Source organism: Cloeon dipterum, chromosome 1, assembly GCF_949628265.1.
Source record: "Cloeon dipterum chromosome 1, ieCloDipt1.1, whole genome shotgun sequence".
NCBI lineage: Eukaryota > Metazoa > Arthropoda > Insecta > Ephemeroptera > Baetidae > Cloeon > Cloeon dipterum.
Window position 1 is genome coordinate 13,953,000 of NC_088786.1, and position 27,732 is coordinate 13,980,731.

General features: G+C 42.9%; 1 protein-coding gene across 4 annotated transcripts in view; it reads right to left on the bottom strand.

Moving 5' to 3' along the window:
• Positions 1–3,008: 3,008 nt before the first annotated feature.
• LOC135934998 (GATA-binding factor C-like) overlaps positions 3,009–27,732 on the bottom strand; it is a 59,483-nt gene continuing 34,759 nt past the window's right edge. For 3 of the 4 annotated variants that reach the window (XM_065477029.1, XM_065477053.1, XM_065477045.1), the window contains 2 exons: positions 23,167–23,301; positions 3,009–4,734 (listed from right to left, as the gene is read on the bottom strand). In XM_065477029.1, the coding sequence (XP_065333101.1) occupies positions 4,309–4,734; positions 23,167–23,301 (561 nt within the window). In that variant the 3' untranslated portion in view covers positions 3,009–4,308. The remainder of the gene's footprint in view (positions 4,735–23,166; positions 23,302–27,732) is intronic. The other variant, XM_065477037.1, reaches the window with a different exon arrangement.

Here is a 27,732-nt window from a genome sequence, read left to right on the forward strand (position 1 = left end):
ATAATATTTTTCTAAGAAATAATCAGTTTCCCGTTTGAGTTGCAATTTACAAATAATACAGGGTGCTTAATTAATTCTTGATAGATGCCAATGAAGGCAGAAAGCACGCGTAGCTGTCATAATTTGTTAGGGAATTAAATGCAGCTTCCTTGGTGTGTAACGAGTTCTTTATTTTTACGTATTTCTAAAGAATTTTCCTGCTCTACTATAGTTTCTGCTGCTGGTTTCAGCCCAAATCTATGAGCTTTCTGTCCCGTCGAGGGTTATCCTCAGCCCTTCGACGGGACCACCAGCCGAAACTAGTAGAGCAGGACAATTTTGTAGAAATAAAACGAAATAAACAGATCAGTACACATCGAGGAAGCTACCTTTGATACACTAACAAATGCTTAAATAATATGAAAAAATATATATATATATATTTGAGTGCCTCAAAAAACGAGCATATAGCATTCCTGTACAAAATTTCTCAAAGTTAAAAAAGCAGCAAACTAATTTATAAATTCCAAACTTCTTGAGACAGACAGAGTTTGATTCTGTCAATGAGTTAATGTGAGCCGAGCGTAGAATAATTGTAACATAGTATAATTATGATTCAAATCATGAAGTTTAATGTTGTCTTTAAATCAGTTAAATATATACAAATCGATTATAAAATCAAGCAAATCATGGGCCGCGGCTCTCAATATTATGTAAAATTAATTTATTCTGATATATTCAAATTTGAACGCGCGCGTTGTGTACGAGTGCCGAGATGAAAAATGAATTTCAAATTGTGCCGCACCAACTCACGGCGCGATGAGATGATTTATTTCACTGCGTCTTCAGTAATTGAATAATAGTGGTGAAAATCAATTTGACTCCAGGGATCGGGAATATCAATCCGTAATAATGGCAACGCGCGCGTGGAGAGTGTTTGTGCGCGCACACTTAAATTCTATTAAGCCGCTCTTTTCAGCGCTCATAAAGCAATGAAGATTTAATTAATGAATTGGGACCGCTCGCGCAGCCAAACGTTTTCCACTTGATCGTGATGGATAATGGCGAGCCCTTTTTGTATTCATAATGTTAGACTTCAATCAGTCATTTCGGCGTGACATGTTATTGCCAGCGCTGTTAGTAAATTGAAAGAGGCTGGCTGGCTGGACGGCCGCTCTTGGAAAATTTTTCTCTCGTCCTGCTTGCTCGCATGATCCTCGTGTGTAGTATGCGTGAGTGGCAGAGGAGAACACCGCCGCTGGCTCGCGTTGGACAGATTCAAATTAGATTCGCGGCTAATTTCGACTACGATCACAGTCGACAGCCATTGTTCCCGGAAATGGAGATCAGCCTCGATGGGAGGGCACAAACCAATCAAGTCTATTTCAAATGTTATTTCTAAACTTAACTTTACAACCTAGGCTGATCGATCATTATTTCTTATCTCTGGAAACAGCAAATGAGAGCATTTCTTTACATGTCACAAAAATCTTCACTGCCAAAATTTTGTTCCTCGGTCGAAACACAAAAAATACAAAATATATGTTATCTTTTGGTCTCAGCTACATAGTCAGTTTTCTACATCAAGATTATAAAAATGAACAAATGCGATTCCTTTTGAATCTTCAATTTCATCCAGCAACTCATCTGAGAGCCACGAGCCGCTAATTTTAATTTTTAAATGTGTTTATAATGAGCTCTCTACTGCTGGTCCTGTTGCTTTTGTTTGCGGCAGCGTTGCGTTTTATCACCCACGCACTAATTTCGTTTGCGTTCCCCAGTTATTAGGAGCCGCTCTGAAAGGGGCGAACGACCTTTTGGCGAAGAGTAGCCATCGTTTTTTGTCTGCATGCCGCACATATAAAAATGCAATGCGTGCAAGAACGTAAAAGGATTTTGAAATGCAAAAATCGCACTCACTCACGGTGAAAATGCACGCAATTCTGCCTCGCGCGGCTGCGCTTGTCAGAAACGAAAGACCGTAAACATCCCTGCTGCGAATGACTGTCGAAATTTGCACAAATACACAATTTAGAATTAATTTTAACTGTTCTGCGGCAAGAGTGAGTGCGTTTATCCTGGATGACTTGTGTTGGAAAGCGTAACTAATCATTTCTAACTTTCAGCAGCTTTTGACCCTATAGTTTCGGAGTGATTTAAAAAACTTACGCCTGTGATTCATTTTCGTAAATGTTCATAACTTAAATTTTAGTATTAATGAACGCATACATGAAGTTATTGATTTACAGGAACGGATGTCAAAAATTGCCTTTTAGTGCCGGGATACATGGAAAAGTTGACAATTTGACATTTATTCTATGCTCAAGCATTTTAATATTTTCATTAAGATACAATAGTTCAGTTTCTTATTTGGAAAACCAGATATTGATTTAGATGCAGCTGGATGCAGCTCAAATGATCTACATTTTACAGATATGCAACCAGCATCAAAGCTGAGGTGCGCGGGTAAACTATAGCCATGTCCCTGCATTCTCATTTCATCATGTTGTATTTTCATTTTCAAATTCGTGTTGGGTTTTCTCTTCTTGACCTTGTAACGAATTAAGTTACATTCAGCCCCATTCGAATGACCCACTTTCTTGAAATTATTTAGAATTACAGCTCACCGCTACCATAAGTAAAAAAGAAACTCCTACGATGTGCGGCTCAACACAAAGTGCTCAGATCTCGTCACTCTCTCTCGGTCGGGGTTGTTGTCTGCGTGGTGTGCAGTTACCCAGAATCCGTGTACGTTTGTTCTTATTCCGAAGGAGGAGGAGGCGGCTCGGTGTTTTTGAATTTATTATGATTGATAGGCCGTCAGTCGGGGCTGACGGAATAACAGATGATCTGCTCAGCACAGCGGATTCTCGCTCAGACAAGATTCTATCGTGTTCTCCGCGGACCACTGGTGTTGGATTCCAACGCAGCCTTTTGGCGAGAGCAAGGTGCACAACTCTGGCTTGAAAGTGTCATTTTCATATTTTATTTTTACTCAGGATAGTTCGAAGGAAATTAGAAACAGTTCGTTTTATCAATCATTGATTTCTTTAATACTCATTTTCATCATTTTATTATTTCTTTCTCCTCTGTCACAATTAACTCGAGTTCGTCTTGTGTGTACACAGAATACAAAAGATGATCCAGAGGCGAAAGCAAACGCAAGATTTGTTCGTATATAGTCTTAATTATACACAACAATTGAATAAGTACTTTTCAGTAGGTGTGAAGATCCTATTTTTATATAATAATGTAGTTTAGTTTGTTCATTTAATTACAATTTATGTAGGAAACAAAACATTCTTATACACAGCGCTTAACAAACTCAATTTATAAAACATTTGGTTTAATGATCGCAGAAAATTGCGTTGATTTCTTTGAATTAAAAACGGAGATATATTAAATTTCGTCGTGTTGTTTACGTATAGTTTATAATAGAATATAAAGACTCGTGTTGGTCAAGACTCGATTGATTGATTGATCATTCAGTTAAGTGTGAATTAAGCTGGTTGTGACAAAGGAAATCAAACTCTCACCTTGCTTAAATCTTACCTTAATTCTTTTCGTCGCAATTAATTACAACACATATTCAGCTTTTCAAGGTGTGAGAGGAGCGAGCCAACTTGCTTTCCACTTCCTTAGAATTTATTAATTAATAATGATTCTTTTTGTGTATTTTCCTGATTTTTACAACGCGCTTTTCTATTCTTTAAATACATAATTATTACACATGTATGTATTTTCGAGTACATATTGGTAGCTTTCGCTCTCAATTCTTTTAAAAAGTTCACGAATCTCGCACACGCATTAAATACTTTCATTTACAACGGCGCTTCCCTATTTCGTTTCTGTGTATGCATTTTTCTTTGATTGATAAAATTGGGCGCACGCACAATACATATTTACACCGCACACATAATTTCAGGAAACGACGCGCGGGCTTAATAAATTAGCTCACAATTAGCCTGCACACATTTAAAGAGTTTTGCTTTTTACACGAGATTTATACACAACTGAGATGAGAGAGGGATCACAACAAAACGGTGTCAATCGCGGCCGCATCTTGCCCTCGCGCGGCTGGCCGCACTGCCCTCGAGGAAAGACCGCAGGTTGCTCACCAGATTTCCAGACAAAAATAGCCGAATTCGTGATCTTTCCCGGTCCAGCGGGCAAGATGGCGGTGGCCGTCTGCGCTTGGTCAGCACAATCCCGCCGCGAACGCTCCGCGCGGAGAGAGACAGACTGGATTCTCGATCAGGGACAACAGCGAGAGGTTCGTTCATTTCATTTGTACTTGTTCCCGAGAGGTGGCGACACCCGCTGCTCTTCTTACGAGAATACCGAGTGTCCCGAGTAGGGTATGCTAACCATGCCGTTGGACGACGCTAGACCGAGGCCGCTGGAGCCGAGGGACAGCGGTGAGGACGTGGCCAGACCCAGGCTGCCCATGCCGGACATGTGCATGGACGCGTGGTGCGGCGGCGGCGCGAACGAGCCCGCGTGGTGCATCGAGCTGGCGTGCATGTTGCTGTTGTACATGTAGTGCGACATGGACGGCCCCAGGTGGTTGCCGGCGGCGCCGAAGCCGGGGAACGCCGACTTGTCCAGTGGCTTCATCATGTCGGGCAGGCCCAGTCCGGGGCCCATCACGCCCGGCCCCATGCCATTGCCGCCCTTCTTCTTCTTCGACTTGGAGCTCAGCTTGCGGTTGCGCGTCTGGATGCCCTCTTTCTTCATTGTCAGTGGTCGGTTCACCTGCAATCACATTAGAAAAGAGCATGAGTGTCAAGAATTTCGAGATGCATTAGAACTTTCTGTGCGACCGTAATTTATTTAGGAGAAATCTATAAAAGGGTCCTACGATCCTAGAGTTTCTAATCGATGTCAAATATTTTTCACACCGGGTATCCTGTTAGTCATACTCGGTTTTCACGCCTTTGTGATTGATAGCTAGCCACGAGGCGTTTAGCCGCTTGATGGACTACAAGCTCTCAGTTTTAATCCAATTCCAACAGTTCCAGTTGTCAATCAGCCTCGCGGTTGGGCCAGAAATTAATTTTTATTGGCATATGTGCAGGCCGAATCGATTCCAAACAGTGAAATTGGTTTGCTGGCGGGGGGCACCCTGAGGATGAAAAATGGAGCCGATGTGTCTCGTAATGGGGCTGCGATTGACGCGTCCGTGCACGCACTTTGGCGTACGTAATGCACGGGTTATTGTTTTTAGGCCGCTGCAGAGGGCACAAATCTATTAGGCGGTGCACATGTGTGACCTGCGACCCCGACACTATCCAACAAAGCGGCCAACAACACTTAAAAGCATCTCGCGCGTCGACCATTAGCACGTTGGCTGCATTGACGCGCTGCGTGGACGTGTATCCATTAATTATACAACCACTCAGCAATAATAAAATGTGTGCAAGCGATGGAGAGAAAGAGGGGAGCACACACATTTTGTGTGCGAGGGAGAGGTGATTGAAAAATTATTGACCTTTTTGCTGCTTTTTGGATGATGAGTGATGCTGTGACCCCGGGGTCACTAAAAGGGAGAGAAATTCCAGCATGCTCTTAAATTGTTAGTCTGATGCGAGCGAAAATCGTCTTTCCTTTCTTTGTATGTATTAATATATAAACCTGGCCGCTCGCTCGCTCGCTCGCGCGCGCGCGTAAAAAAGTTGGTTTACTTTTGCTGTCGTCTTTTTAGAACACACGCTAGCTAACTTGCTAGGGTTAAAACCTTGAAAGACATCAACTACAGACATTTTTATCTGATGAGATCTTGTCTTGGCCAGCAGCAGCAGTGGCGGCGGAGAAAAATAACGTTCGTTCGTTCCTGCTCCTCACGGCAGACACATGGGGCTGCTTTTTTCGGGTCTGATATTGCTTCTGTTCGGTAGCAACTTCTCTGCCTGCTTATTTTAATCCCAACACATAAGCTTTTCCGCCTTTTTTAGTTGCTTCAGACAAAGAAGGCGAGTGTGTACACGCGCGGCAGGTGAATTAATGCAATCAGCGCACATGAAGATCATCGTATCAGGCAAGGACCAGAAGCATCATTTTCTCTTGAGCTGATTTTGAAAATCGAATAAAAAGGCCGCGAGCTCATTTTAATTATGATTCAAATAAACAAGTCCTAAAACCATATATATATATATATATATATATATATAATTACACACGCGTCTTTTTGTTTATAGTTGCAATGCAAATTTATTTTTCATTCAATTTTAGTGTTGATTCATTTGGTCCGCAGCTCACATTCCTCATCTAGCTTTTTTGTGCGCTCTATCTCCATAATTACAGGCGTGGAAAACGACGGGCAGACGCACCGACTGAATTATGACTCGGTAATATTACGCGCACGGGCGAGAGTTTAGAGCATCCCTTTTATTTACACATGACGTGCAAATTCTATCAGAGACAGAGAGCCGACGAGCACACAATCACGCGTGAGCGGCCTCTCTTGAAAAGTACTCATAAAGTGAAGCAGCAGCAGGTATAATTTAGATGTTTTCATCTTCCAAAAGTGAAGGCAATTTATTATGCTATTGAAATATAACTACTGGTTGGCCGCATACACGTCTTTTGATGCCCAATACCTTTGTCAGTCGAGGTGCTGATTGCTAAATTATAAGCTGGAGCACTTTATCGAGCAGCAAAATAAATAACCCAGCCGCGCTCCATCCACGATTCAAATTTAATAATGCACGTAATTTCCTCGTTTTTTGTCCGCAAAAGCTTTAAGAGTTTGGGTTGTTATTTTTTAATTCGCCTTTCGAGGTTTTGCCGGGTGTGTTCGCGCAGCACTTTCGATAATACGACCGACACATCACCTGCACGCAATTCTACTCCGTGTGTTTTCGGCACGCGCGCTCCTAGCAGGTGACCCCCAAGGTGGCGTGATGCACCTTCGCCGCTCTAGGCCCTCGTACGCACACTCACACACCACACCACAACACACTAATACATAAATCGTATTAATAACTTCATATATAATGGGGAGAGCTGCGGCCTAGAATATTATTTCGTTATATTTTATTCATTTACATTCGAACGGATTTCGCCGAGATGAAATAAAAAACCGCGTCAGCACGCGAGCTCATTCATAATTCTATTAGTGGCCTGAATTTATTTGTTTTCCTCTTGGGAAAAGTAGCTTTCGGCGTAGTTTGCTTTAACTGGAAAGTTAGCTCTCAGACAAAATGCCTAATTTTCATCTATACCGGCCATTTTTTGGAAAGAGAAACAACAATTCCACTTATTTCGACTACGAGTTAACAATCATAAATTTATATATGTGTGGGTATAGATTTCTGGGTGCTGGGGAGTCGTCATTTTTCATCTTGAAGTCGATGAGAATTTCATCACCGACGGTGCCGTCCGTCAAGCACACTCAAAAATCAAAGGTCAAGAATTGAATAAATAATGCGTGGAATAATAAGCAGGCAACACAGCTAGCTCTTCTGCCAATCACGCTCGCGTTAATTATATTTCGGGGTTCGGAAAGAGCGCCGCATCATCCTCTCATGTATAACATTGGCTCAATTGTGTGCAATATTTATCACACAGCTGCGCGCGCGGCCGAGAAAACAAATTGAATGTGTACACGAATATTGAATGCAATAAACAATTTCGGCGCGGGAATGCCCAGCACGCGGTTGAACGCATAGCACCGAAACAGAGAACACGCGTTTTGACATTTTGACATGGAAGCCCCGTTCCCATAAATGTGTGTGTTCGACAGCGAATGCCAGGGCCATGTTCGACCTTCCAACGCGCGGAGACCACCTTAATAAACAAAAACATGCCTCGCATTTTTCGAATTTCCCCTTTTATTGGCCTCTGATAATAAATTAACCAAATGAGCCTTCGATGAAATTTTACGATGGAATAAATAAACAGGCACTTCGGTATTCTTCGTCGTTAATTAAGGCTGACTTGTGATTTACGCCCAATTGTTGTTGGCGAAAGGGTTGCTATTTATGAAGCGTTTTAAATGATTGATGCTTAGAAAATAGCATATTCTAGTGTATAGAAGGAAAATATTTTATTTAACTATATATATTATGGCAATGGTATTTATTGGAGATTGGAGTTAGATGTAAACAGCTCAAATTAATTTTCGTTTAAACTAAAAAAGTTTATATTTTTAATTGTCGATTCTAAGTTTTCAATCAATTCTTGCATCATTTTTCATGAGGTGACTTACAAACAGAAGCTATTTTTTGTGAATTTAAATTTCAGTTCCCATTCAGTGTTTGTAAAGCCATTTCATTTTTCTTTACATTTTAATGTTTGATAAGCTGAGCATGTAATGGCAACCACGTGGAAAATGCTGGTGGTTCAATTTTCCGGCACTCGCGCCTGTTTTCCGCGTGGTGCAGTTGCGCCGCGATTCGTTAGATGTCTCCTCGCGTGATTTTCGCGTCTGGCAGGGCTTGCTGGTGCCAGAGCCAAGAGGAGGGAAGCGGCGAGGGAATCGGTCAAGTGTGTGTTATGATTGCAGACAGTTCTTTTCATATGCAAAATACGCCGCTGCTTTTCGTCCGGCGCACGAACGAGAAGAATGAAACTTTGCTCCTCTTATGCTGCTGCGTCTCCGAGGGGCCTTACTTATTCTAATTAATTCGGCCGGCGGCGTCGGTAGTTTAGCTTCCATATCTGGCATTCCATCAGACGCGCGGCCTCCACTTCGATTTCGTTAGGAAAAACAATAATGCACCCGTTCAGGGCGAAATTGGATGTGTGCGTTTCGTCGTTATTGAATTATGCATTGTGGATTAAAGCAGCAGCCCAGCACGCAATATATGCTAATCGGGATTCTCCCGAGTTTTGTAATTGTCCAATTTTTTCCCCGGGTCCGGCACAGATTCACCCCGCACCACAATGTTGTGAGTGTGTGTGTGTAATACATAAAGTGCGCGTTATCTGATTTGTGTGAGCGTTTCATTGAGCGGCGATAAAATACTTGTGTTTATGTATTTAGTGAGCTATGAGAGATGTTTATCAATGCGAGGGACGCGCATTAATTCGAGACGAATAACAATGGCAGTGAGAAATTACACCCTGACCACGCAACTAATGTGGACGTTTCTTATATGCGGCGTCCCTCAAACAAATGACATTGCTGTCGCAGATGTGACAAAAATGGGCACCTAAGAAGGTCGAATATACGACCTGCGTGTGGCTGAATTCAGACTCGGATCTATTCAGGCTGAGCAATAATTTTGTTTCAGGATTAATGTGCTTGGCGTGCGGGTCTCTGCAACAGTAATTTTATTGTTTATACAATAAAAAGGCTAATAAAAGTGGCAGGGTGGGTTTACCAAGAAACGTTAAATTAAATATTCAATGGCAACCAAAATTAGCAAAGACAAAATTAAGTATGACACGACTGAATAAAATGTGTGATGAATTATTCCCGAGATTTTTTTTTCTAGAAAAAAGATACAAGCTAGCGATTAAAGACGCAGTGTCTTGTGTGGCTAACGAAGCTGTAAATCAGTTTGTATTTAATTTTGTTTATTAAGTGTCAAGTCATTGCGTTTGTGATTCGTGGGGAGTGTGTGTCTGCGTTTAATCCAACAATAGGGGCCAAATTGCCGGCTCCAAAGGGCCTTTCACGAGCTCCTAAGCGAGACAAATTGTTAAGTAAAGCAGCGCTTTCTTGCGTTCTCTCGTGTCAATCCGTGGATCCGTTTTTGTGCGAGGCGCGCGAAAGTACTTAGGGATGATAATTAATGACCGAGCGAGACGCGATCCCATCAGAAAACCACGCGCAACCAATAACAATTCGCTAGAGACTGCTCTCGTCACGCTGGTATTATTATTAATTTTATTGAAAGAATGCGCGCCGAGAGAAAATCTGCTCGCGCCGCGCGGCAAGAGATTTATTCGCGAGGCGCGCAAAAGCACACGAAATGATTGATAACTGAATGGGCAAATTACGAGGTCGTAAAAACACTGCAAATAAAAATAAAGCGCAGGCAGAGCAGAGATGCGAGCCGCGCTCGTGAAAAGGCTATTTCGCGGCAGCCCGTGCGCGGCCAACGAAAAATTTGACCCCGCTCGAAGAGCTCATTTGCGGACCTGACTATTCAATTAATTTCCTCGCACTCCAGCGTGCCGGCCAGGCACATCTGGATGATGGATTCGAGAACTAGCCCCGCTCAAAGATGTAAAAAATAGCAGATTTTTTGATAAAACCTTTGGAATTATTTGTCACTTTTAAAGCACACAGCATGATTTCTTAAAAAGCAGCAGCTGTTTTAGCAGAAATGATTTTCTCTACAATAAAATAAGTACTAAAATACAATTATAAGGTTTTCATTTCACTTCAATGTTTTTTTTAATTGAGGCCCTCTCTTATGTATGAGTATTATCGCTCATTTTCACAAATAATTTGAAATATTTTTAATTAGAAGCTCTAAATTTCGTAACCCACACCGTATATATATTGGGAGATCTTGAGCGTCACAAGAGGTTCTGCTTTCATTTTCTTCTACATGTTGCCCCATGAGAAAGTGTTCTTTTGGGTCACAATAAGGGTGTGCATTACATCATCCCCCGCGTCAGCAGCCTCTTCCAGCTGACCTGGTGATTCACGATGAAGTCGAGCCTGCTCCGGGTCTGTCAGTCTCGGCGGCGGCGCAGTTATTTCGGGATTAGGAATGCCCGAGCGACGATTGATATTTTCGTGCTCGATCAAATTCACTCTCGATCAAAAGTGACGCCGGATTGAAAAGAATCGAATTCCTTCCGCGCCAGCCAGAATGCCGCGGCAACTCGGCGTGCAATATAATACTGTATAAAAAAACACACACACTCGCGCATCTCCCTCTCGAGAATACACCTCTTACAAATTCAGTTCACAGCGGCGGCAGCGCGGCGGTGTTTGAACGAAATGCACGCAACGCAGCAGTGACAGATTTTCTGTGACGCAAGATTGTTTCGGCGCCTTTGATATCGGTGGAGGCGAACTTTTTAATATGGTGTGTGCGTGGTGTCGTCTCCGAGGAGAAAAGGGGACTGTGCTCATCAAACAGGGGCTACTGACTTTTGTCTTGTTCCATCATCCGCGATCTACATTCCAGCCGCTCTAGCTGGCGCACTTTGGAAAACCGACGATCGAGAATTTTGGCACGTGTTCAAAGGTGCGAAAGGAAAACCGAGAGAGCGACTGTGTGCACGCTGAATATTTATTTTATAGTTGTTTACCAGTTTATATTGTAATATTTGCGGCGGCAGTGATGGAATACCAATTCGGCAGTCCCGAATTTTGCATAGACAGCTTCCTGGCCAGAGCGTTTTGTGTGTGACACGTTTCCTTATTTCAAAGTGACATTGGACCCAAATTGAAATGTATTAATCACCGCCGTACTGTCACTCGCTCTCTGAAATTGAAATTCACTTCAAGCAGACAAATTATATTTTAAATAAATTAATTCCATTCATGAGAGCTTTGGGCAAATTTATTGAATACGCTTCGCACCTTATCTGCTGCGTGAATAACAAATGAACGTCGAACCAGCGTTATAAATTCCAAAATTTGAAAATAAAGCTGATTTGCCGAGATGAATTCATTGGCAAACTCCAGATGTGACCTTAAAAGGTGTCAAAATCCCGGCTGGAAAATTCCGGGGCTTATAAAAGGTTTACAATGGTCCGAATGCAAAGCAATAAATCGCCGGTCGGTCGGCCGTAATTCTGTTATTGTGAGCTGTGATTTAATTTGACTCGAAGGCATCAATACTCACAAAAGTCTGCACGTTCGTTTGCCTCGTGTGGGCCGCCTGGCCGCATTATATGGGCACCTTAGACTCGCGCGGTACAAAGCATGCTGAATTTATTAAACTTTTATGGCCTCTCTCAGCTCTAATGGTCCGCCTTTTAAATCCTTTTTTATGCTCGTTGCACTCGGCAGATTTCGGGCAATTTGTTTACAATGTGTACAAATTCATCACCTTTGTGCACAACCAGCATTCGGCGTCCGTTTCAACTTCAAGAAACGTTTTAAATTTAATTTTGAGGAGAAAGGCACGGGATTATTTCCTTTTGTGTTTCCTTAAGCAGCGTATAAAAGTTTGAGGTTTTATATGTTGCTGTCAGCAGCCAAGTCAAATTTTCTGTATGAACAAACCCAAATTGAATTTGTTCGCACGATTTAGCTTCATGAAAAAGAGAAGTCAAGGCACAACAAAAGCCTCTCTTCTTAAACACCAAATATTTTATTTACACAAAAGGAGAGGAGATTGGAAAACCGCACAGCACGCGGGGGACGGGCTCTCATTTTCTGTGAAAATATTTTTATTTGTTATGATGGGCGCACAAGTGAGTGAGAGCGAGAGAGCCCTTCCGCACAACAAAGGCAGCAGGTAGATTTTCCCCGCTTATAAAACGCTTTTCTCACAAAGGATCAACTCCAGCTGAAGCGTCCGATATAGCCAAATGAATTATTACCTAACGTGTTATTATTATTGATGGCTAAATATTTTTTCAGAGGAGAGAGAGTGTTTATGTGCACAAAAGAGGAGCAAAAGAGGAGAGATCCGCCCCTGTTATTAATTCAATATCTGCTTTCAATCAGGTCTGACTTTATCATCAAGTGAGCGTTTAACTTAATTATTATTTTTATGGCCGTGTTAACATTTTATATAATCCGCTCTGCGAGTGAGTCTCTCTCGGTCGGCCGGCCCGACGACGACGTGGGAGATTCAATCTGTTCTCGCTCGATTTTCAGCGCATTTCGTCTCATTACACGGCTCTAAGCTCTGCTCTCGTCGAGGCCAATTAGACTAAATAAAAATCCGGCCGCGCGGATATATACAAGTTGGCCAGTTCATTAATAAGGACGAAGAAGTCGTTTTGTTGTTGTTTGTTGTTGCTCTCCGTGTTGTAAATAAATATAAGTTGCTGCTGCTGTGGTAAATGAGACGAGAGAGAGAGAAGAGAGAGGACGGGATATGCACTCATGGAAACGGCGGCAAGACGCCACATGCACGCGGCCGGACAGTGTAAAAACTCATTATAATTGTAAATCAGCACGCCCCGAATCATTTGAATAATCGTCATTAGTGCGGCTGCTGCTCTGTTCGCTTGGGCGATGTGTTTGCGAAAGAGGCGCTTGATCTGGTTTTAATTGAACCAGTGTCGTGCTCCTCTTCCATATTCAGGCGCGTGAAATATGCTGAGAGGCAGATTTTCAGTGCATTCTATTCCGTCAGTCGTAACTTTTGGATTCCCTTCTGCAATAAACTCCAACAAAATGCCGTTTTTCTTTCGAGTTTTATTTTTCTCCCTCTGCAGTTTGAGAATAACTCGGCGGCTCTGTAGCTCGTCAGGTTAGCGATCGCTTTATGCCACGGGCACATAATATTATATTGGCTGGTTGGCTCTGCTCTGGTAGATATATATTAATTCTTTATTTCTGGACGTAAAAAAGACAAAACTCACACTATTTACGTCATGTTAACATTCTAAAGGTGGGCACCATTATACACAAACGGCCGGGGCTCATTATTTTGAACACTCGTGGTCGATTCCTCGCCTCCTCGGCCGTGTATCTACGCCGTGTGTGCCTGCTCTCGCAGAGAGAAGTAGTTTATCCTGTCAAAATGCCCAGCCCTCGTGTTATTAGAGAAATAATAGCAATAAGGAGCACCAGTGGATTTCGCCTGGCAAGCGAGCTTTCGATATAAAAATGCTTCTGGTCTGCGACTCGACTTGCCTTGCTGCTGCTGGTTAGTCAGCGACGCGAAGAGAGGAGGAATTGAAAAGTTGTAGTCGTTTAAACAAAATTCGTGTTACGACATTTGTTACATTTGGCGTGATTTAGTGGAGGAAATTTAAATGTTTTTTGCTGCCCGGCCGAGGGACATGGTCACACATTAAATTCCACGCCGAGGCCCTTCTCGGTGGCACATCACTAAATTTTTCACCATTATGTGAGTGAGTGAGTGAGTAAGCATACCCGCAGGTCGGGAGTGTGTGCGACCACCGTTTCTTGGAAAGTGGAAAACAACGACCCCAAGGATTCATTAATAAATTTATTCCGGCCGCATCAGATTTTCTGGGAGAAGGAGGAAACATTCTCGTGGGAAGCAGCTTGTGTGTTTTAACCCCCTATACTAGTTTCCAATGCACGAGGAATCGAATATTATTTAAATTAATAAGATCATTTCCCCTTGTGTAAGGTGAGTTCAAGGAATGATTTTATACGCCTCTTAAGTTTCTAGAAGCAACGAGGAAATAAGTACGAGTGTCTACATTTTGGTGTTTATTGCGCTGATTAATAATATTGTATTTAAAATTTGATGGAAATGGAAAATTTCAAAGAATCAAAATTGTCAACGGCAATCTTGGAATAAAGAGGGGCTCTTTCCTCTGGGACGCGTGAATAATTGCAGGTGCATCCTTGTACAATGGGACACTTCTTAATATTTTCTACCTGGGTCGTCCGTGTCCGTAACAAGCTCCATGAATCACGCGGGCTACAATTTCGCAGGCCCACGCGAAAATTGGCTTATAAATTAAATTGCCACGGTGCGCAAAAGAAGTGGTGGCCGCCGAGTAAAACAATACCTCTCGAATCACGTGTGTAGGATGCAAAAATTCCGAGAATACACCGCGCGCGGCCGTTTTATCCGAAAGGTCTCTGCCGAGGTTAAATAGTTTCGCAGAGCAGCAGCAGCATCACTACTTGTGTGCAGCAGGCGTGTTCGCAGATTGTGTATTTGGCGTGTCTCATTTGAATAAACACATTTCGCCGCGAAGCACCAATGGTCATTGTTCCTCTTCCCTCTCCGTTTGGCGGTGGACCTGCACATACAATTAAGCGCAAGGCGCATTTTTCGCTGACGGATAATAACACAAAACGCGCGCGGCGGCTTCGCATTCCTTGACTCGCGATTTATCACTATTGTAACAAGATATGCGCCTTTTTTCTCCCTCTGCTGCTGCCCATTCTCCGGCTTCGATATAAAAAAGCAATAAAATCCGTGAGGAGTAGGCAAGTGTGCAGTGGAATCCATTCCTATTATGATTATTTGCGATTTTTCTCCGCGCGGCGAATAATTTTAAGTGAAAAGCGGGCAGATTTACGAGCCGCGCTATCTATTAATTTCGATCGGGCACGTTGTACACGTGGAGAGGGAAGTCAAGAAATAAGAGAAAAGTATGCCTCTCAAGCAGCACGCGGATTGGCACTCTCTCTCTCTCTCTCTCTCTCTCTCTCTCTCTCTCTCTCTCTCTCTCTCTCTCTCTCTCTCCGTGTGTGTTTCTTTTGTACGTATTTTTCAGCGCAAGCAAGCAAATAAATAAATAAATTTAGTGCCAAAACTGATAAGAGCCGCGGCGTCTGGCTGCGAACCAAGAAAATAACACGGGCCTCACAGATTCTGATCTTATTTCAATGATGTTGCTAAAAACAACTCAAAACAAAGTGCCATACATCACCCGGCCGGCCAGCCGGCCAGTCTTTTGGGGGCTGGCTGGCATTCCGCTATCTGCTTATCTGCGCCCCGCTCGAGAGAGAAAAGATAGCGGCCGTTCTTGAGATGAGCCAAGCGAATATTCGGTCTGGTAAAAAGTGAAGCCAGCCACCCGGTCCTGGGGCGCAGTGGCCAGCGAAGAGTGAAGGGAGGCTATCTGCCGGCTGAATCGCAGTTCCGTCGAGACGCGAGTCGTATCTCAAGTTAGCAGCCAGCTTGATTGATGAAAATCTTTCTCGACTCTTCCCTTTAACCCGATGCGCAAAAAAGAGAGAGTAAAAAAAAGGAAACGAAACTGGGGCAAATAGTGATTCAACCGAATGAATTTATCTTATGAATGATTCATAATTTTTGCAAATTGTTGAAACAAATTATTATTTCCAACACTTCCCACGACCACTTGGCACATAAAAAATCTCCCTTCATTCTTTTTCATGTCTGGAGACGAGAGTCGTGCATTCTTGTGCGATAAAACATGGCGGAATACAATTATTCAAATCTGGAGGACAAGTGGCGCGGATCATTTTAATGGTCTTATACATAATATTGTTGACACTCTGTAGCACACACAGAGAGTGTCGCTTACACACCAAGAGAGGATATTAATATCAGATCCGGCCGGCAGATTAATCAGGGTGATAATATTCATCAGCCGCTTCGAAAGAGAGCCAGAGAGAGAGATGGATCTGATTTTCACAGTGGCGGCTCTGTGTAAATGTTACGCAGCGAAACATTCCTCCACGTGATAGATTGTGCAGATGTGATCATTAGGAGGTGTCATTTTTCATTGTTTATTGCCCATCCATCCTGCTTGGCGCGCGCATGGAAAACACACCCCTCACTGCTGTTTTTAATTCGCGCGCACCCACGCAGTCAACACGTGTGACTCTTCAAGGCGGGGGAGTGCGCACTATTTGAACAACTGCAATAAATAATAATTGCGTCCGTGCTTAATGACCCCAAACTAAACTGCCGGTAATTACATTTTGCGCTTCTTAAGGGGTCTTGCGCTGCTCGTGCCCGCGAAAAAAATCAACGAGAGAAATATGATTTACCGCAGTAATTTGTAACTGCTTGCTTTTGTTTTTGCACCGAGCAACAGAGATTTTTTCACTCGTAATTAATTTTCTCCGTTTGGGGCCGAAATCGGGCGCTCCGCGTGAGCGCCATCCATCATGCTCGTGTCTTTCCAAGAATGTATTCCACCTCTGCTCCATCAGCACTTTCCCAAATTGAAATTTGCTTCATCAAGCCCCCCAATTCCAACCCAAATCCGCCTCCCAATTTGCTCTCGACGCCAAGTCAAAAACGGCTTCCTCTCTCTCCACCACCGCAATTTAAATATTTAAACAAGTTTTTTTGTTAATATAATAAGCAGCGCGAGAGTTCAGCCCGAGCTTTCTTTCTCCTCCAACAAGAGCTCTGCATTATGAGCTGACTGCTTTCGAGAAAATTTAATTCCAGTAGTCAGCTGTGAAAAATGATTGACATTTAAATTAACTGTGACTCCGTCTTGCTGTGCCGCAAGAGAAAAGGGTGACCGAAAAAAGCAATTACCGCTGGCTGGCTGATGGCTGCTTCTGCCTTGCAGGAAAGAGAGCAGCAGCGGATTTGATACTTCTCGGCGGCAGAGAGCTTTAGCTAGCAGGCAGGGCAGCACCACACCCCGTCAGATTTAATTGAAAAGAGCGCATTTCGTGTTGGGCCTGCTGCACAGTTGACGCAAATTCGGCTGTAATAACCACTACTGTACACCATGCGTAAAAGCGGTACATCCTTTAATCTCTCCGAATTGAGAGCAAATATGCCGTCTCTTGACGCACCAACGTGTGAAACGGTTTTTTGGTTACGGCTCTCCGTCTTTAAATGACATTTTTACCTCTCAAGATATCTCACATCGTGGGCTTAACATTGAAAATTATCTCATATTTATGTGCAGATAATTCATATATCAAAGTAAAAATGGGGAAAGGTAGATTTAATTAAATTTTTTAATTCTATTTGAGTATAATAAACTAAAATGAAACTGGATTAGAACGATTTGGATAAAAAAAATCAATCAAACTGGCTATCGTAAAATTGTTTAATATCATTTTTTCATTCAATTGCGAGCCATCTAAATCCTAATACCTCATCCTCTTTGAATACTCTTTTATATGATTATGAATTCATGCTAAGTTCAAGCAAGAGAACGTGCCAAAGTTATTGATATCAATTTTTTGATAAAATAAAAAAATATCGAAAAATTAATGCAATATATGTAGAGTGTTTCAAATTATCAGCCATGAATATTAAAAACATGTTTGAATTCAACATTCCACGATATAACATTTGTGGAGAGCTTTCCAAGCAGTTTGAGGCTCGACGCACACATTGACCCTTATGGCGAGAGAGGCGTATTGCAGGATTGCCTGCTAACTTGTGGCATGATGTGTCGCATAATAAAACAGCGGCATCTTCAATGATCATAATAATGCAGCGTGAGTAGTGTGTTGCTCGGGCATCCATACGTACATGGCGACGTCAAGGTTAAATTTATGCCTTTCAAAACGCAAATGTATGCTGCGCGCAGCACATTTCACGTGCGCGCGAGCCACTTTTGTACAAATGAAAAATAATATATCGAGAATGAACGGACGCGAATATTTATGTTTTAATAGAGGGAGGAGAAAGAGACTGAACACGCAGGTATGCGGGATTATTGAAAACCCGATCTTCGATTATTATTTCCTCTCGGCTGGAAATATTGATAAGGTAAAAAACGACGAGAGACGTCGTCGGTGACTCGGTGAACGAGCACATGCAGCAGCGCGGCCATTGAAATTGGAGCGCGCGCGGTGGTGATTTATAGGCGGTGGCGGGCGAAATAGCTGGACGGCTCCCCGCGCATGTTATTGCGGTGTGTTGCTGCTGCTTGAAATCCGATAAATCCTTGCTTCCATATCGACACCAACTGCAGCACAATTCTTTATGATAAATCTTGAAGAAAAATTTGGCGTGCATTATTTTAAATTTATTATTAAAATAATTTTTAATTTTATTCTAAAAAGTAGCAATAAAAAAGTTATAACTTTTTATTGCTACTTTTTAGAATTAAAAACATAATATTTGAAGTTTTCCAACAGCAATATTTAACGTTAAAGGACAATAAAAAAGTATATATTTGATGTATGAGCAACCATTCAATAATTGTGGTAAACGATTTTATTTCATAGTAGTCCAGATATAGTTGGATTAAAAAAAATGGTCTTACTCGAATTCCATGTAATTATTGCACAACAATTTACAGTGAACACTACGTAAAATCTAGAAAAGCTCACGGTGTTTGAGCGGTCGACGAATTTTCAGACCATTAAACTTTGGTGACCCCCACTCATTTTCCTCCCTCGCCGATAATGCAGCAGAAAACACAAACAGGGTTCATTGTAATCAATCCTAGGGAGGAAGAGATGCGTGTATAGTGTCTTTGTTGTGCTATGTTTTGCACTTTGTTTGCCGGCGACGTTTCCTCTGAACACGACAAATACATTTGTATCGTTCGCACAGAGGCGAACAATGGGATTCCTGCACGCAGGAAAATATAATCCCTATAAATTTCGTACTTCTGCTCCTTAATGACAATTGTGCTGGGGTGGAGAGTTTCAAACGCTTCGAAGTACCCTGAAACGGACTGAAGATTCACGTTTCTGTTTGTTTATATAAAGGTTGAAAATGCGCCTTGTGGTGAAATATTTTTCAATTTTTACAGCGACTTTTTATAATATGGAATTATTTTAATCGAGGGCGTGTTTGGAAAATTTAATCCAGAGCAGCTGATAATTACGATTATCGATTAACCAAACTCAGATTTAATTTTAGCGCGTTCAATCAACTTGCAAGCGTATTATTTGCTTCTCCACTGCATCAAAATGCACTTAGGCTGTTGAAAGCAAACTAATAACAAGCAGGATACACGTCCGCGTCGTCCGCCGGCTTAATTACAGTCTCGGCGGCGGCGGAGGCGGTGATTGCCTGTGCGTAAATGAAATAATACCGCGAGGAATGCAATCCACTCGTCACTCTCCCGTGCGCACGCGGCGATTACGCGAAATGGCAATTTGCATGTGCTTTCATAGAGAGTAATTGGGCCGCTCGCTCGACTCGAATGAGTGTGTGTGTGTGTGTGTGTGTGTGTGTGTGTGTGTGTGTGTGTGTGTGTGTAGGCAACCAGCGCCGCGCGCATGCACCTATGGCTCGGCGTCTGGGAGAGCACAAATTACAGTAATTACAGAGCGCGGCGCACTGCTGGCAACTACTTAGTTTGCAAAGTCACCCTTAATGGCGTGGGACTGGCGAACAGAGCCGCAGTATTATTTATTGTGTATCGCGCGTAAGTCGCTCTCTCCGTCGCCGTTTGTGTAACCGACACTGCTACCCGCGCCGACTCTCTCGACGATTCTTATCGCCAAGCGGTGCAGTAAAATTTGAGTGGCTCGCACTGCCTATGAGAACCTCCTTAGTCGCCGGATTGAGTGTAATTGCACCCTTGCGTTTATTGCTCACAGTCGGGACGAATAAGAACTAAGAAGTAAGTGTAATTATTGCACCAAAGCACAATGACGACGACTGAACGGAAGAGAAAATATAAACGCTGCAATAAAAATAACATTTTTTTGCAAGTCTCGAGAATTTGTGTTTTGAATCAAACTGATAGACAAAATATTGAATACTGTTGACCAAATAGGATGGAATTTTGCAATAAAAATAAAACGGAATCCCTTAATCTGCGCAGTTCTTGGCAAAAATTCCATAGTATATACTGAATAAACTTAAAGGACAAATTTAGCCACTCCGCGCGAGCGAATTCCACGCGTGCTAGAGAACGGTCCCAAATTAATCATCCCTGCTGAAACATGCGGCCGAGCTGGGAACAGAGCTTCCTTTCAGAAGCGGCCCTCTGCTAATTAATTAATTAATGGACATGCAATTCTGTGTGTGGTCCGTTTTTCATAAACACTCGCGTATAAAATACAAACACTCTATACGTTTTTTTTCCTTTGGCCATAAGCGGGCGGCGTCACACACACGGAGAAGAGCGTGTGCATGTGCCCGCTGCTTAATTTCAGCTGTCTGCACGTTTCATTTCGGCTTTGATATCGCGTCATCACTCGAGTTATGCCTCATTTGTTAGAGGCTCGTCTGGCTGCGCTCCTAATTGCTCGGCGCGCTCCGCACCAGTTTTTCTGCAGATCGTCATCTCCCTCGAGTCAGCTAGCGAGCGACCAAATTATTTCATTATCACTCTCGCATCTGGCCAGAGAGCTGCACAAAGTGTGCGTCTAAGTGAAAATACACACACGAGTATAAGTGTAATGGGTTTATTTTGAGAACCGTTCGTTGCGCCGATAAGCATCGCCGAGATTTTTCAGCTTTCTGGACGCCGCAGCACGGGGGCTGCCGACAATTTGTCCCGGTTGTTGGTCCGCGTGGACGCCCAGTCGGCGGTCCGCACGATGAACGGCCATTATTCGCGATTTTGAGCCCAGCCTTTAATCACAATGCCGCTTAAATCTATGATAAGGCCAACAAAAGGCCACTTTGGAAGATCATTACAAAAGGGTTGTGAAAGTTCATATACCACCCAGTAAATTCAAACCGTCATTTTTTAACTGTAAAAATGACTAAAAAGTTATTCAATTTTTTGGGAAGCTCTTCTCAGTTAGTGAAACTTTTTCCAACCTCAAAATCAGATTTTTAATTCAATAGATAGTCCCTCTCTTAAGTTTTTACAGCAGCATCTGCTCGCTGAATCAAAATCCTGCACAACCATAAATTTCATCCCCATAAATAAGCCAGGAGAATGATACTCTATCTGCCGGAATAATAATAATAAAAAAGGCCGAAAAGTGCGGCCGCTGCATTTGTGTAGTGCGTAAGTGATATTTCTCCGCTCAACAATACACGTATGGGCTTCACCTTTGCTCCGGCACAAAGCGCGCGCACAACTGTATCATTATTACGTTTTTTTTCTACATTCGATATCAAGAGGCTGGAGACGCAAAAAGGATACTCTATTATGTGAATGATCTCCCCTGCGCGACACTCAGAGAGAAACTGCGGGAGCTCTTTCAACTCGAAATTACACTGTTTGGTTTTCCTTTCTTTGCTATTATTTGGCAACAAAAACAGCTTTATTGTCGCCGGCAGGGAGGGGACTGCAAAGGACACCCCCGACCTTCCGATTGCAGGAATGTTTGCCTAGCGTTTTAATGCACACACACATGAGTCGGCCTCTCTTTATCAAAGTTAAATGTTCCGTTACATATTACGGAAATTTATATGGCCTGTTAATATTCGGCAGGTCGTTTTCTCCCTGCTCGACCACTTAACCCCCTCCATGGGACGGAGAGTATAAAAGATTTCAACTGTAATCTATACTATAATAGAGGAGTAGAGGGTAAACTTTAAATCTCAGACAGCAAAAGGCAGAATTAATTATTTCACTAAAATTTATAAGATGTAAGTTTCTTAAATATCATTTTAAAAATCTCTAGATTATTAGACAAGAATTTTAGATCATGATTCATGATAAATCTAAAATGATTTTGCACATTGAGGTCGATTTGGGACAGTCGGATTCGAGCCGAAAATTGCTATTGCGCCATCGAGCGTGCGTTGGCGGCGGCGCGAATCATTAAATCTGCAGGCGCGTTAAATCCGACGAGCGGCACGCCACCCTCTCTTTCTCTCCCCATCTTATTAGAACGGCTCGTAAGAGAGCGAGAGAGAGAGAAGGATAGGAAATTGCTCGCCTTCCGCTTTCTCGGCAGCTCGCGTAACAGCCGCTTTTTGCTCATTTAGCCCCCACGGCAGGCAGGCGTGGAAACTTTCTTCTTCTTTTCCGAAGCTGAAAAAACGTGTGGAGCGTTTCGAAACGATGAGGGTGGAATGAATTTTATTATTGCAATAATAATCCTGCAGCCAGCGGTGCCGGCTTAATAGGAAAAGCGCGCCACTTTCCTCCTCAGGGCTATTTGGCACGTAGTTTTAACATAACTGGCGCGCCAACACGACTCGAGAGGCTGTTAAATAAAGGAAGAGAGCGAGCGAGAGAGAAAAATGCGCCCACTGACATCATGGGAAAATTTACACTTGCGGTTTTTACCAGCTTGGCTGGAAAACTTTTGTTTCCTCAGCAAGATTTCCGAGCTGATAGCGCGGCCAAGTGATGGGGCCGAGATATATGGGCTCGTGCAGCCAGCACCCTCTTTGCAGCCGGCGGCGCCCTCGAAAACAAACCCCGAATGGCGAGAGAGTGGAATCGGCCTTCGCAAGAACTGGAAAACTGCTGCGTGGTTCGCGGAGGTGAAACACGCTGAAATATCCTGGAGAGTAGGCAACCGCTGCAGCTGGATTGCATGCGCGCTGCAACGGTTGCATAGATACAACTGCAGCTAGCTGACAACAATTTCTGATATTTTTTGCACATATCGTGTCTCACATTTCGCTCCTCCGCTTTAAAAAAATTACATTTAATTTTAGGAATCGTATTCTATATCTAAAATATCTAAAAACGAAAATTAAATCAACGAGTCTGATTTTCAAAAGATTTCTCTATGCAGATAATTCGACTGAAAACTCATCGTCAGCTACTATTCAATCAGAGCTAATTGACGTGGGTTGCGTTGAGTGAACAGAGATAAGCGGAATTGGTACTTACATTATGCAGTTTGTAGTAGAGTCCACAGGCGTTGCAGACAGGTTCTCCGTTCTGGTTGCGCCTCCACAGGGTGGTCATGGTGGTTTTACAATTGGCACACGAAGTGCCAGCCCGTCTGGCAGCACTCTGCAAGCACCACACGGACAGAAGACCAGTCAGTCATCTTATAGCTCACACTCGACAAAAATGCAAAAAATATCGAAACGCAGTGCTGCTCGAGTCTAATTTTTCCCGAAGGAGGGAATGAAGATGCAAAACCTCAAAATCATATTTCATTCCGAGCGACTCGGTTATGAAGGCAACGCAGCAAATTAAATTTTCCTTGGAAACGAGTTTGCTGCTGTTGGCGCGTAATAAATAACTCTCGCCGCAGCGTAGCAGCTCGTTAAAAAGGATTTTTTGCAAAGTTATGCAGCACAAAGTGCATCCCTGACAGCTCAATTCAGCTCGGCGAGGTGCAATTATCACCGGCAGAGCTAACTCGGAATCCTTCTCCTTAATTGCGACGTGTTTATCCCGAATCATGCTTCGTAATGGCGGTCGGCGAAAGCCTCTCTTTCCTTTCTCTCTGGCTCGGAACTTCTTTACAACGCTCTGCGGGCTAGTATATTCAATAGGTAGGCAAGGGGCTGCTCGGCGGCGGTGGCGGCGGCGGCGGCGGAGGCACAATGAAATCAGCTGTCAAACTCGACTGGCTGTGTTATCAGTAACTGCTATCACGATCCAATTACCAACACAATGGCACTGCCATAAGCTAACCCCTCCGCCGGCGCACCCCGTCCCACCCCTTGCTGCCCGGGGCGAGCTGCCGTTGCTGCTGCATGCTGCTGTGCCGCCAAGCAGTGAAAGAGAGTTTGTTCGCCGGCAAGGGTCGTCTTCTTATCGCACGCCCCTATCTCCTCGGCTGATAATCAATATTTTTTATTTGGATAAATGAATTGTGCCGAAAAACGCACTCCATATGGCCGAGGAGGCGGCCGCACGCCTGTGTTGTTACTCATCGTGAGTTGCAACAGAATTAGCGACGATAAATTTGTTTAACAGCAGCAGCGGCGGCGGCAGTTTTGAATATATGTGCTCGTCATTGGGGCAGAGGCGGCCATGATGCTTATCTCGCGTTTTATCGCGTATTGAAATCTCCTATTTCATACTTGGTGGTGTAGAAAATGGGCAGCAGATGTGTAAAACCGATTCCGGCTGCTAGCCATTACGAGAATGAGACTTACATAATTGATAAAGCACGTGAGTGATTATATGGAATAGTTTTTGCAGCGTTTTTTTGACATTAAAAAAACGAGTATAGACCATATATAAAATGCTAAAAAATGCATCTCACGAAAAACCTTTTTCCACGTGTTTAATTTTCATTAATTTTAAAATTCAATTAACTTTCACCCTTTTTTTACAATAAAGATTTTATTAATGCTTGAAAATTTTCAAATTCCACCTGCCTACGATTCGCTTCAGATCGGTGGATCAAGTCTGGACCATTTCACTTTTGGACTTTCGATAAATTTGAAACTTGCTTGGGGATAGCAGCAGATATCACGTCCGATTTTGAATGTCCACGCCGCAGCATGAATATATAAAAAGGTCCAAATTTATGAATATGACGAAAATTCCAAGGTGAAGTTGCAAATGTGGACAAATACATGTATATATGACTATGCGTGCGCACAATTTATGCCGCGTGCACGCTAATAAATTCATTGCGGTGGTGCTGAAAAAGCGCTGCCGCGTTTTTCGCCAAAAGACGACGCGCACACATGTTCGCGGATTCGCAAACGCGTACATAAATTGTCGAGTTTAAATCTCGTTATGAATTACGCCGGCGAGCGAAGGAGCGAGCGAGGGACACTTCAAACAAACCAGCCGCGCGCACGCACGTAAGATTTTGTGTAAATATTATTTACAGTTCTTGTGTCCACAGTATAAAATAGGCTCTTCACGTTCGCCAACGTGATATTATTTTCCCCGGCTGCATGATACATTATTATTATTTTCCATCTTGTAAATCACGGCAGCGGCGCTGGAGAAAAGACTTTTCGTTTGTTTTCGGAGATGGCACGTTTTCACCTTAAAAGTCGGGACCTTATCTGTCTTGAAAAATCTACGATTCGAGATGCTTATCCATGCGCGAGCGCGGCCACCATCTTCTTTTATTATTTCTGTTGCCATCCGAAATTAAGAGGCCCCGATAAAACTGACACACGCGAATTACATCTCGCATTAATAACGCTCTTTATTTGTGCCGTCGTTAGTAAATTGAAATTCTCATCTCAACACGATTTGAGATGCAAATCACCTGGTCGTTTCTAAGAAGATAATTAAACTCTTCAATTTCCTCGAATCTTGCAAAAAGTCTACATTGAAAGTAGATCTCAACCTCTAAATAAAATACGATTGAATCTAAATTTAAGAATTCTTAATTCATACCTTTTTCTTACCCACGCACTTTTCGGATTTTAAATTTCGAGTTAATTAACTGTGATAAAACACTGGTCAGTCCGTTCATTGAGACCTTTTCAATCAAGTGCAAAACAGTTGGTGCTCATTAACAGAAATTTCAGCGTTAATAGCGCTCTCAAATTCGGCGCTGGAGGCTGCGGAGTGCTCTCTGCGTCGAGCGGCACACACGCACACAAGATGAAATTTATTAATAACATATTTTTGCGTCTGGAGGCGAAATTAATAAATAACATTAATTTATATATAATCCAGGAGCAATGTGTCCAGCAGGCCCCTCCTGTTATTAATGGACCCGCGCGAGAGTGAGCGAGATCATTTGTAAGAAGACTCCTTAGTCATTGCGTTCGTAATTAACTCATCTCCGCAGTCAGCGCGGCCGCATTTCGGTCCACTTAATTACGATCAATTAGATTCAAACAGAGCCAGGGCTCTCTTTTCCAAAACGAACCGTCGGTCTCGAAGGCTTTTGTGCCAAGGCTGCGGTGCTCTGGTGTTTCATTCAGAACAAACTTTGAATGTGTTGTGACGCAGCAGACGCTAAGTTCAAATTTTGAGTACACCTACTTTAATTCTCATGCAAAACATCTTTACTTGAAAAATTTAAATGCTGTTGAATTCCCAGAAAAAATTAATGAAAAAATTAACTTGAAGTACGGATCTTTCAAAAACAGTTTCCAAACTGTGTCACGTTCCAAGAGGAGGGAAGCTAACCAAATAAATATTTCCCTGCGGCAGTGCAATAATTTTTCACAGGTCGGGTCGTGACGTGTCTCCTTTTTCCAGCCAAGTGGCGAATTTCTCGGATTTTTCGGCGGCTCACGTGCAGCGGCGGAGTTAGTGCCGCCGCCACGAACTCACTCGCTCTCCATCCGATGTTTTAATCTTGGGTTGCGATCTGGACGTGTCACCAGAAACGCGAAGAAGTGCCTGACATTGTACACAATGGGCCGAGGAGCCGCCAGATTTCGTGCGCGCATACTTAACCGCGCACGCCATTATGCACGAAATAAACCGCCGGATTTTATTGTGACTCACTTTCACGGTGACAAATTTTATCGGAGCCGAGAATTCCTCGTCCTCAGCTTGCGTGGCTCGAGTACGACTGAAATGACGACCATGTTTGGTGCAATGTGTAATTGGTAGTTTAATTTCAAGATCTACTGATGGGATCATTTGTTGATGACTACGTGGCTAGCAGATTAATAATTAAATAATTAATAATTTTTTAATAAGGTGAGTTTCAGTTCTTAAAATCAAATTTTGACAAATTGGTTTTGACTAAAAACGTCTTCGCATAAATTTTAATTGAAATTGAATTTTTAAAATACCGCAGCTGTAACAAAATCTGATTTTCAATCGGATAATAATCATTATTAACATTTTAACTTTATATCTTGCATTAAAGAGTATAGACACTTTTGGCGGAAATTTTTATTTCATCAGTGAATCTGTTTATACATAATTTAATTTCAATATATTTTTAACGTGTGAAGGTATGAGTTTAAGTTGCCTGCTCAGTCCGTTTCAATAAACAAAAATCTGAATTAAATAAAATTATCTAGCCACGACGGTGGCAAAATAAGAGCTGCAATTAGTTGAATTGCTGTATTCACGTCCCAAGAGCGCACTCAAGTAGAAGTAAAACCGGTGGCGCAATTAGCCTAGAAGCAGCGCTCATAAATAATTTGAATAATCATCGGGGGAAATGGTGTTTGGGTTGGTGCGAGATGAGGTTGACAGACAAGTAAGTAAACACAAACCCATTCAGCGCGCGCTGTGTCTGCCACAGGCTGGCGTTGTTTGTGTGTACGTATGAACACACCGTGGGCGGAAAAGCGAGCGAAAGAAAGAAAGAGCGACAAACTGCCGCTGCTGCTGCTTTTCTCCATAACTCGATTCTTATCAGCGAAACATCACTCCTTGTTATTATATAGCAGAAGGTTATCTTTTGTACACTCTTTAATGTGCCGTTCGAAACGAGCTGCCGACCCAAGAGAGCGTTTCTTCCCGCACAGGGTTCGAGGACAGCAACAAACGCGAACCAGCCTTCGATTGTCGGCCAGATCTAATTTAAAAGTGAGGTAGCCACGTTTGAAT